Below are 12,305 nucleotides of genomic sequence, written 5' to 3'. Positions count from 1 at the left end.
CGGCTCTCCATCTGGGGGGCAGGGACGTTGCTGTTTTCTGTCCCTCATAGCACCTTGCTTGTTGCTTTAGCTCTTCTTCTTTTCCCTTTCAACCAACAAACATCTTCTGGGTGCCAACAATATATTACATGCTGGAGAAACTACGGTGAAATGGACATAATGGTCCTGCTCTCAAGGAGCTCACAGCTCAAGGGTAAAGACAAACAACAGGAATTCACGCTGTTGTCAGGTAAGCCCAGGAGCTCTGGATAAAGGGATACTTTACACCATCTTGGGAGGGCAGGAAGCTTCCTGAGGAAAGTTGTCGTCGTCATCATCATTAAAAATAATACACTTTACTACTAATGAAGCATAAGTGCTATTTTTTTTCACTTCCACCCTTGCTTTACTTTCTCGCTTCCTTTTCTCCCCTCCCTCCTGCCCTCTCTTAGTCCCGTCCATCCCTCCATCCCTGCTTTGCTCACTCCCTCACTTCCTACTGGGCTCCCTCCATCTATCACACCATCCCTTTTCTGCTCCTCTCTCATTCCCTCTCCTCTCACTTGCTCCCTTCTTCCAACCCCTGCTCCATCCTCCCCTCCTCCCTAGCACAAGTGCTTTTAAACAAACAGGTAATTCTAACAATGATCTTAGGCGACAGGTATTGTTATCCCCATTTCACAGATGATGAAACTCAGGTCCTGAAAGATGAATTAAATTTCCCAAGGTCATACAGCTAAGCAAGTGTCAGACACCTGGTTCAAACCCAGGTCTCTGACTCCAAAGTCCTTGTACTTGTTGACTACATCCTTGTATATTACATCCACCAGTTCAAAATAGCTGGATGGTTGAACTTAGTGGGAGTAGCAAGGAGTGAAGCTGGAATAATAAAAAGAGGTTGACTATAAAGAGGCTAATAGACTATTATATAAGAATAATGGGGAGTCGGGTAATGGTTTTTAAGGAATAGGTTGACATAATCAAACAGAAACATTTGTTTCCTCAGAGATTGGCTCTAGATAGGTATCTAGAAAGTATCCTGTAGATATCCAGTGATCCCACTCCTGGGCATATATTTGGAGAAAACTATAATTCGAAAACATACATGCACCCCAATGTTCACAGCAGCATTATTTACAATAGTCAAGACATGGTAGCAACCTAAGTGTCCATTGACAGATGAATGGATAAAGAAGATGTGGTACATATACACAATGGAATATTACTCAACCATTAAAGAAGAGTGAAATAATGCCATTTGCAGCAACATGGGTGGACCTAGAGATTATCATACTAAGTGAAGTAAGTCAGACAGAGAAAGACAAATATCATGATATCGCTTATATGTGGAATCTAAAAAAAAATGATGCAAATAAACTTATTTACAAAACAGAAATAGACTCATAGACATAGAAAATAAATTTATGGCTACCAAAGGGGAAAGGCACAGGGGAGGGATAAATTAGGAGTTTGGGATTAAAATATACACACTGCCTTTTGTAAAGTAGATAACCAGGGACTTCACTGGTGGTCCAGTGGTTAAGAATCCATCTTGCAATGCAGGGGACCCTGGTTCGATCCCGGGTCAGGGAACTAAGATCCCACATGCCGTGGGGCTACTAATCCCTCATGCTGCAACTACTGAGCCCAGGTGTCACAACTAGAGAGCCTGTGTGCCACAACTAGAGAGAAGCCCACACACCACAATGAAGAGCCCGCATGCTGCAACAGAAGATCCCGTGTGCCGCAACTAAGACCCAAAGCAGCCAATAAATAAATAAATATTTTTAAAAATTAAAAAAATAAAATAGATAACCAACAAGGACCTACTGTATAGCACAGGGAACTATACTCAATATCTTGTAATAACCTATAATGGAAAAGAATCTAAAAAATGAATATAAATATATATGTATAGCAATCACTTTGCTGTACACCTGAAACTAACACAACATCGTAAATCAACTATATTTCAATTAAAAAAAAAAGTACCCTCATTTTCCCATTCCTTCACTTTCCTCACAGAAACAGGCTATTGTAGGAGCAGAAACACACTCTTGGAGCCCATTTTCTGACCCACTATCTGGACTTTATAGAAAGATATGGATTCTCTCTTGTAAAAGCTGGGCAACTTGGTTTCAGAAACAAGGGCTAATGAGCACAAGCATCTGAAGGGCGACACTTGATACTTTCTGACGTCTGAGACTGGGAGGCAGAAGGCTTTGCAGCGGGATCTTGTCAATCAGGCCAAGGCTGATGTTTGGGGGAAGCTGCAAGCTGGGTTGAGGGAGTGAGTCATGCCCTGGAGCTTTAGCTGAGCCATCTCCCGCTTCTATTTCCATCCAAAACCTCCCTCTTCATTTTGCTTTGTGGCTTAAATCCAGGCCTTTATTTATTTAATTAAATAAAAGAAAGCTGCTCATTGCCATCCAGAGTCACGTGCTGTGGTGTGTGCCTCTGTGGAGCCTAAGGACGTGAGGAGATTTCAAGACAGAATCAAATAATGAGACTTTCTAGATGCAAAAAGCAGCCTTTGACTTGGGTGAGTGGGAAATATACGAAGTTAATCTGAGACCCTCATTAGGCCCAAGAAGCAGAATTCTGAGAACAAAAATTGAGAGGCAATGAGATAACATCTTTTTTCTTATAGAAGCTCTGTGTGTGTGGGCGGGGGTGGGGGAAGGTATAGACTGGATTTTTATGGAGCAAAAGAGAGCCCAACTGAACTGAGTGGGATCAAAGCCCTCTGTCTACTCTCCAGATTTCTCCTTCAGTTCTTCAGAGATGACCTGATCATTTTCTGAATCTCATCTAATTCCCACATGGGGAATATTTTAAGAGAACAACAAGTGGTTTTTATATTTTCATATCTAACTGTGGAACTCATAGGAAATGGAAAAGAACCAACTTCCTAAGTGCTTTCTAAGCTATAGGAACTATTCTTAGTGCTTACAACTTGAGCAAATTTAAATGAGCTCACAAGGTGCTAGTGTTTAGTCCTTGATGAACAGATAAGAATACTGTGTAATTAGCATACTAATTGTACAGTGTGAAGAGAACTTCCTCAGCAATTGTGCAAACTCGAAAATAAGGTGTCCGCCCACATACGGTAAGTTTTCACCCCATAATCAATGTGATAATATTAATTTACAGCAACCCTTTTTTCCCATGAAGAGTAAAAGTAAGCTTCATGATCTTTTCCCAAAGGATCTCCAATTCTGAATCAGCAGAGTCAGAATGTATGAGGTTTTCATATATTTAATTTAATTGAAAACCAGGTGAGTGGATTTGCTTCTGACTTGAAGAATTTATCACTTTTGGTCTGAGACTTGATATAAAATCCTGCAGTAAGTGATACCCTGATCAATATACAAAAGATTTTTTTAAATAAATAAACTAAAGGCAAGTGAACAGGAAATATGATTAAATTTCTGAGGTTTCACCTGACTTCTGGAAGGAAAAGTAGAGCAGTCAGAGATAGTATTTCTGCCCAGCCATCAGCAGAACAGACTGCAAATTAGGAAAGTAGTTACACCACCTTGGGAATTGCACGTTTTGTCTACTCTTTAGTTCCTTGAATTTATGAACCGTAAAACAGTTGGCTGGGGCATATACCCTGAGAAAACCATAATTCAAAAAGAGTCATGTTGGGCTTCCCTGGTGGCGCAGTGGTTGGGAGTCCGACTGCCGATGCACGGGACACAGGTTCGTGCCCCGGTCCGGGAAGATCCCACATGCCGCAGAGCAGCTGGGCCCGTGAGCCATGGCCGCTGAGCCTGAGTGTCCGGAGCCTGTGCTCCGCAACGGGAGAGGCCACAACAATAAGAGGCCACAACAATGAGAGCGTGGTGCCCAGCCATGGCCAAGCCCTTCACATGCAGCACTTGTGCACGTCTCTGGACAATCATTAGATGCGCTTTTCCAAAGTCGGGGTCATGGAAAAGGCTGCCCCTGGGGAGTTGTCCATTTCAGAGATCTGGTCAGGCCACACATTACTCCTCACTCTCAAGGCCTTAGAAAGAAGGAGGACTATGTACACCTTTACTTTAGAGAGCTTTAAGGACAAGCTTTAGCAAAAATACAAGGATGATTCATAATCTGCACATTAATGATGGTTCTATACACAGGACTTCCCAAAGTACCAGCAGTTTGTCCATTTAAAATGTTACCTGCTACTCCCTTTCCTTCTTTCTCTTCCTCTCAATTCTGTCTGTAGTTTAAATTTGACTAACATCTTCTCACAGACATGAAAAAACAAAAAAACAAAAAACTGTCCTTTCTTAAAGTGACTTTTCTAAAACAGATCTGATCAGCCATGTCCCTGCTTGAAATTAGTGGTTCCCTTCATTACTTGCAGTACTTAGTTCAAACTTTCTAGAAGAGGCTAGAACTATCCAGGATACAGTAAACACTAGCCACAGGTGGCTACTGAACACTTGAAATGTGGCTAGTATAAATGAGGAATTAAGTTTTTGATATTCTATAATTAAAGTGAATCTAACTTTTAAAACTAATATTTGACTCAATTATTGGAACATTAAAAAATATATTTGGGGCTTCCCTGGTGGCGCAGTGGTTGAGAGTTCGCCTGCCAATGCAGCGGACACGGGTTCGTGCCCCGGTCCGGGAAGATCCCACATGCCGCGGAGCAGCTGGGCCCGTGAGCCATGGCCGCTGAGCCTGCGCGTCCGGAGCCTGTGCTCCACAACGGGAGAGGCCACAACAGTGAGAGGCCCACATACCACCAAAATACATATATATATATATATATATATATATATATATATATATATATATATGTATGTTTGAACAAGTTGGGTATGTGAAATCTACCTTTTCAACTGGAAATTTTATGAGATACAAATACCATTCTAGTATTTCTGATGGAACTTTAGAATCTGAATTGAGATATGCTTAAATACCAGATTTTGAAGACATAGATTGAAAAAAGAATATAAAACCATCTCATTAATGATTTTTTATATTGATTACATGTTAAAATGATAACATTTAGGCTATATTAGGTTAAATAAAATATATTGTTAAATTAATCTCACTTGTTTCTTTTTACTTTTTTTTGGTTAATGCGACTGCTAGGAAATTGTAAATTACCTATTTGGCCCAGATTATATCTCTGTTGGACAATGCTGATCTAGAATATTTATTGTATGAAGGAGGAATGAAGCCTCTACTTTGCTTTTTAGTCAAGTCTTCGCATGATCCAACAATTCCACTTCTGGATATTTACCCGAAGAAAACAAAAACACTAATTTGAAAACATATATGCATCATTATTCATGATAGCCAAGATACGGAAGCAACCTTAACGTCCACCAGTAGATGAATGGATAAAGAAGATGTGGTACATAAACAATGGAATACTACTCAGCCATAAAAAGAATGAACTCTTGCCATCTGTGACAACATAGATGGATCTAGAGGATATTATGCTAAGTGAAATAAGTCAAGACAGAGAAAGACAAATAGCGCATGATCTCGTTTATATGTGGAATCTAAGAAACAAAACAAGCAAACAAAACAAAATAAAAACAGACTCATAGACACAGAGAGAAAATGGGTGGTTGTCAGAAGGGAGGGGAAGGGGGTTTCGGGAGGTTGGCCCAAATTGGTGAAGGAGATTAAGAGGTACACACTTCCAGTTATAAAATAGATAAGTCATGGGGATGTGATATACAGCCTAAGGAATATGGTCAACAATACTGTAGTAACTTGGTAAGGGGACAGATGGTCACTAGATTCATTATGGTGATCATTTTGTAATGTATTTGAATTTCAAATCACTATGTTGTACACCTGAAACTAACGTTATATTGTGGCTACTAGAAAATTTAAAATTACACATACGGCTCACATTTAATTTCCATTGGATGGCACTGGGGTAGAAGGAAGAGAGTTATGTGTTCTTGAGAAAAACAAGGAACAGCGGTACATAAAAAATACAGCAAACGTTCCTGAGTTAAAAAAAACTGTCATGCCATTGAAAATCAGTGAAAAGCAGACCTATATCTGGACTCCAGTTTTAAATTACACGGAAAAACATTAAAATTTTTTCTTTAAAGATGCTAGTTGAAAAAAGTTTACTTCCAAATTTGTTTTTGCCTTTCTTCCAGCACACTAAATGCTTCAAAACAATGGGGCAACGTTTACTGACTTGCCATAGAGAAATACTGTGACCTAAATTTTATATACAGTGAAACGGTTATTTGTGTAACAAACCACCATAGTGACATTCTCAGGTATTCGTGGAGAGATTGAACTAAAAATTAGGTCAAGAGTTATTTTAGCCAACTGAAAGAAGAATTGGAGTACAGAGAATTCAAGGTATAAAAGTAATCTGAGTTTTTCCTTGCCTTGTGCTAGACTCCTATCTTAGGAATGCACTTGGCTAAGGGCTATCAAGTGGATTTTGCATCCAAGGGGTAAAATTTGATTCGATGCTGCCTTCTGCTTCCACTCCTTTCATGGAAGTTGCAGCAACTACATTTCTCATTCTTGATCCCTCAGTTCACAGGAAGTCTCCTGCCAGGTTGGATGACTACCCAGAACAATAAATGGGTACAGCTGTATTTTGGGACTTACTATAAATGACTAAGCTATTTATGAAGTTGGGACACTGCAGCAGAAGAACTGTTGAACGAATAACTTATTTTCTCCTTCACAAAAGCCAAGTTGCCAAGGAACTGGATTTTCTGCATCTGTTGAATGCATGTTTAATGAGTCATTGGCCTCTCTTTTTATGTTTTAAATTGATTAAGACTAATAAATAACCCAGGGATGGATATCATCTGTTACCAGGACCACTTCCTCTATGGCCTGGGGGTATTTCTGGGCTTATGATGCCATGAGCAAAAAGTATATTAAAAAATCAAGAGGGCCTCGCTGGTGGCGCAGTGGTTAAGAATCCACCTGCCAATGCAGGGGACACAGGTTCGAGCCCTGGTTCGGGAAGATCCCACATGCCGCGGAGCAACTAAGCCTGTGCACCACAACTACTGAGCCTATGCTCTAGAGCCCACGAACCACAACTATGAGCCCGTGTGCCACAACTACTGAAGCCCGCGCGCCTAGAGCCCATGCTCTGCAACAAGAGAAGCCACCGCCATGAGAAGCCCGCGCACCACAACGAAGAGTAGCCCCTGCTCACTGCAACTAAGGAAAGCCACGCACAGCTTGCACAGCAACGAAGAAACAAAGCAGCTGAAAATAAATAAATAAAATAAATAAATTTATTTTAAAAAAATGAAGAAACACAAATGTAAGAAAATATATCAAAATGTTCATTAATTGTTATCTTTGGGTTGAAGATTTCTGGATAATTTTTATCTTTATGCTCTTAAATTTTCTAGTTTCTTTTTTTAAAGTAGTTGTTACTTTTATCCTTAGCAAAAGGAGAGGTTTTAAATATCAATTTATACACTTCTGTACATGCCACTTGAGGAAGCTATTTCTGGAATTTCTCCCAGTTCACAAGATCTTCTCTTCTGGAAATTCCTTGTTCTCCCCTCAGTTTTTAGGGAAGAGTCCCAGGCAACCATGCAACCATGTTTTTATTAGTCAGGTCTTCATTCAAATGCTACCTCCTTAGAGACTTTCCAAGCACCTGTCTAAAGTCCCCACGCCTAACAAGTCACTCTGTTTTGTCTTATTCATAGAGCTAATCCTATTAGCAATTATTTTACTTCCTTGTCTACGGCTCTTCTCTTTTCAGTGAGGGACTTTGTCTTGTTTATTGCTGTGTCTCCACACGTGCTATGCGCTCAATAGAACAGCCACAACAAGTGAAAAAAAGCCCCACGTGACCCCGCCTGCCTGGCCATAGCTGATAGGACCAGGGACTGGAGCAAAACAGGCCAATCAGAATACTTCTCTCTGGAATTTGGAACTGTTGTGGTAACATGAACATGGAAGCTGCACGTTTGCCATATTCTAGCTTCTGGGCCAGAGAAAGAGAAAAATCAAGATGAGAGAGAGAAGGAGGGAAAGACAGGTGTGAACAGCATAGGGAAGCCTGGTCCCACGGGCTTCCTGGACCTGCTGCATTTCAGCCTCGGTTCACATAACCTTACAAGTAAGCTCCGTGTTTCAGGTCAGGCCGGCTAGGGTTGGTGCCTCTTACCTAAAACCTCATGAATATACCTGTGGTCACCATCATGCTTTAAAAATTCATAGCCAAAATATTTGAAGGAAATAATCCAGAATGTTTGCCTCTGAGTGATGGGACTACCTAGTTTTCTATATTTTCTAAAACAAGTCTGTGTTACTTTTATGATTACAAATATATGTTTTATGTTTTTTGTTTTTTTTCCCTGAGAAGCATGGAGTGACAGACCTAGGGTATTCCAGGAGATCCCATTCTGTCCATCCATTTTATTCTGCTGAGAGGTTTAGCTATGAAATGACTCACCAAGTTCCCAAAGCTTATTCACACCACTGTGGCTTGGGTTTTCTTATACCCAGGCCAGTATTCTCTCTACCAGGCAACCTCTGGACAATTATTGTGCTGTTCACTTCAAAATGCTACATTTCAATTATTTCTTCAACAATAAATTCTCTCCCTCAAGGTGAAAAAAGCTTTCTCTTACAGGTCAACTCTAGTGAGTTGTGTGTGACTACCTGTATTGCTGTGTTGAGAGTTTCTGAGGCATCCAGACTGGGTAGGAAGGTAAGTACCACAGCTGACGAATGATGTCTGCCCTGAGTGCAAGGAGGAATGGAGTGACATGGATGAAAGTTCTAATTCTTTCTTAGATGCAGCGCAAAGCTGGCGTTGTGAGAGAGGAAAACGGAAGGTCAGGGGATCCATTTGGATCACATATACTTCTATCCCTTGGTTTATGTTACAAGAATTTCTAACTTTATTGTATGATGATGGCATAACAAAGACAAAGAATAAGGCAGTGGCTATATAAGTTTTGCTTTGCTTTTTTATTACTTTTGTTTGAAATTTCATTGCACTTTTCTAGCTAGTTGGAGGCCAAAAGGGCTGATTATCATTAGGCAGTAAATGTGTCAGGGGATGGATCGACCGTAAGCATAACTGGGCAACACAGGTCTGAGGGAAGTGCTTTTGGAGGGTCCTGTGTTTCTGGGCTGGACCACTGGGCAGCTCTAATTCCTAAAGAAATCTCACTAGCTACTGATTCATCTCACTTGCATCTTGAAGTGCATTCACCACCCCCATCTAGTTTAAGAAAATTTCTTGGGCTTCCCTGGTGACGCAGTGGTTGAGAGTCCGCCTGCCGATGCAGGGGACACGGGTTCGTGCTCCGGTCCGGGAGGATCCCACGTGCCGCGGAGCGGCTGGGCCCGTGAGCCATGGCCGCTGAGCCTGCGCATCCGGAGCCTGTGCTCCGCAGCGGGAGAGGCCACAACAGTGAGAGGCCAGCGTACCGCAAAAAAAAAAAAAAAAAAAAAAAATTTGCCAAGTGGATCATACATGTTACCTCACCACAGACCCAACAGCCAGCATCTCCAAAATGGGGGGTGGGGTGGAGCTGCAGAGATGAGCCGCGTGGGACGGGAAACTCCCTTTCCCATTAACTTAGATATTAAATTTCTAAGGAGGATTCCAGAAATCAGCTTTATCTGAGAACTTGCTTACCCCCGCATGCACGTGCCAGTCATTTGTGAGTGTGTAGAATTCAGGTTGGAATAACACAGTATAGAGGTAAAAGGGCTTTTCTGACTCTGAATTACTTAGGGACTTTTCTCACCTCTGCAAATCTTGAAAGTGGAAGGTAATTTCCATGTGTGTTCTAGGCGGCACGAAGGGTGGAAATCACCAATCCAGGAAAGGCCTCTGCCACCTGAATTCTGAATTCTTAAGACCCTGCTCTTACATAGTACACTTTTTGTTTGCTTGTTTCTAAACATCTAGGTCTGTGTTTTATGTAGCAACCGGAGGTTACATGAAGTACAGCAAATAGGATTCGTCTTGCTCATCAAGTCCTAGCAGTTGGAAGTAGCTGCCTGGCGCGCTGTGCTAACAACATCATGAGGCCACATCTGGGTCTTGAGGAAAGCACCACGATGCCGTAGCAGTGTCTGCTGTGGGTGCAGAAGGCGGGGATGATCGCTCTCATGTCATATACATGACACCTCTGAGTTAAATCATGGAGCACCTTTCAGATTCGACACAGGGCTAAGTTCGTAGGAGTCTGGAAAATGGACCATAAACAGGCTCAGAAGATAAGAATTCATTATCAGTGGTTTTCCCCAAGGAATGGATCATGTAGCTGTCTCCGAGACAAGTTTGTTATTGATTGACTCATGTCTCCTTGTAACTTCCTGGGAAAAGCAGATAGTAGCTGTTCACTCTCTCTCCTCTGCATTGGGTCCTCAGGGTTTGGTTCCTGCATACTCCCCAGCCTCCCAGTGGTCTCCTGGCCTGACCTTCTTGGGACCCATTCTCCACAAGGCTGATGGAGGGAGCTTTCTAAATGGAAGCCCTGACTATGTCTGTCCCCTTTGGTAGTTCCCATCATCATCCTCAGGATAATTATTGGCTCCTATGATTGGTTCATCTTGATCTGGTCCTTGCTTGCCTCTCCACCTCCACCTCTTGTTGCTTGTTTCCTTGGCACTATATGTCACAGCCAAGCTCCTTCTGTGTGAGGTTCTGTGTGAGGTGCTCTGCTCCCCGTACGGCACCTGCACCTCAGGCTTAGCTTAGTTCTCCTCTGGTGAGCTTCCTCAGTGCCTTCTGTCTCCCCTCAGACCAGGTTAAAGGGCCCTTGGAACTCACCCTGTGCTTGCTTTGACCCCTTATTGTGACCCCAGGTGTGTCTCTCTCCCCTACTAAACCCAAGGCTCTAGCAGGCAAGAACCACATCTTATCACCTGCATCCAAACCACCAGGGCAGTGGATGGTCCACAGGAGGTGCTTGATACATAGTTATTAAATGAGTGAATGAATGGGGATTGGGTAGTTTTCCCAAATTCATGAACTTAACAAGGACTCAGCATGGATTAGCGCTCATGATCATTGAGTTGACACCACCCATTTCCTCATCGTTTCACCTCATCTGCTCTCCTGGCCCCATATGCTGCTTCTCCCAATAACACTAGTCACTGCAAGAAACTGAGGCAGCCAAGGGCCAATTATGAACTAGGCAAAAATCTAGAAATGCAAAGTTGTTGAATTTTAGATCTAGACGAGACCTTCTGGATCCTCCTGTGCAGCTGAGGTCTGGGAGGCAGAACTTATGCCTCATCCATGCCTCCCTCCCTCCCTCTCCCCTCCCCCTCCCCTCCCCCTCCCTCCCTCCCCCCGTCCCTCCCTCCTTCCCTCTCTTCCTCTTTCTTGGAAATAGGACCGGTTTCCAGCAACCATAATGGCATCTATGAACATTGTATAGCCAGCTTTTCATGGTCCATATGATGACATACAAAGTGAAGAGAGAGCTTCCCTGGTGGCGCAGTGGTTGAGAGTCCGCCTGCCGATGCAGGGGACACGGGTTCGTGCCCTTGTGCGGGAAGATCCCACATGTCACGGAGCGGCTGGGCCCGTGAGCCATGGCCGCTGAGCCTGCGCGTCCGGAAGCCTGTGCTCCGCAACGGGAGAGGCCACAACAGTGAGAGGCCCACGTACCACAAAAAAAAAAAAAAAAAAAAAAAAAAGTGAAGAGAGTAAGGGACCCATATTTTGGCCCAAATTGTGCAGCTATATGCAGTTCTAATTCCAAGATCCCTTAACCGAAATTTCCTATTTTTTTCTCTTTTTTTGAATAAAAAATGGGTGGCTGGTTCATTTTGGGGGGCTGTGAGGTGACTCACCTTACGTAGCTGTGTTTTTGTCTCATAGTAGGCGACCATGGGGATGGAGGCCCGGTAGTAGGTCTCAAGGCGCTTGGTGATAGCGATTCTGTCGTCCGCGTGCGGGCTGCCCCCACTCCTCTGGAGAAGGCGGTTGGTCATGGTGTCTGCCGAGCAGTCCATACAGATCACCAGGCGAGGGTCTCCAATCTGGGGATGGGGAGGGGGCACAACATGCTCAGAAATTCCATTCAGCGAGGTTCTGGAAAGACCTGGGATCCCTAGTTCTTTACTTCTGCTTCCTCTCAGGGTCCCAGACCTACATTGTGGCAGAGTTGGGACAGGACATCACAGCTCCTTATTTCCACGTCAGCGGCTTTCCACAGGCTGCCTCAGAGCTGTCTCTTGTCCTCAGCTTTTAGGTCACCTCATGTAATGCAGGAATTGTATAGAATGCTACCCAATGCAGTCACAATCTGTCCTCCACACTAAGGGGAGGGGTGTGTGTGTGTGTGTGTGTGTGTGTGTGTGTGTGTGTGTGTGTGTGTGTG

At 43.1% G+C, this 12,305-nt stretch overlaps 2 protein-coding genes across 3 annotated transcripts in view; one reads left to right on the top strand and one right to left on the bottom strand.

Annotated features, from left to right (window-relative positions):
• ZZZ3 (zinc finger ZZ-type containing 3) overlaps positions 1-10,267 on the top strand; it is a 122,477-nt gene extending 112,210 nt beyond the window's left edge. The window contains exons 14-15 of one of the 2 annotated variants that reach the window (XR_003434316.1): positions 8,585-8,662; positions 9,895-10,267. The gene's annotated coding sequence lies outside the window, so the exon portion shown is untranslated. Of the gene's footprint in view, positions 1-8,584; positions 8,663-9,877 lie in introns of both variants that reach the window. The other variant, XR_003434317.1, reaches the window with a different exon arrangement.
• AK5 (adenylate kinase 5) overlaps positions 1-12,305 on the bottom strand; it is a 235,546-nt gene that overhangs the window by 4,067 nt on the left and 219,174 nt on the right. The window contains exon 13 of the mRNA XM_027114110.1: positions 11,776-11,964. Within this exon, the coding sequence (XP_026969911.1) occupies positions 11,776-11,964 (189 nt within the window). The remainder of the gene's footprint in view (positions 1-11,775; positions 11,965-12,305) is intronic.

This window comes from Aethalodelphis obliquidens, unplaced genomic scaffold, assembly GCF_003676395.1.
Source record: "Aethalodelphis obliquidens isolate GAN/ISIS:26980383/991018 unplaced genomic scaffold, ASM367639v1 scaffold13, whole genome shotgun sequence".
Taxonomy (NCBI): Eukaryota; Metazoa; Chordata; class Mammalia; order Artiodactyla; family Delphinidae; genus Aethalodelphis; species Aethalodelphis obliquidens.
The sequence above is the reverse complement of the archived record's forward strand: the minus strand, read 5'-3'. Positions and strand labels throughout refer to the sequence as shown.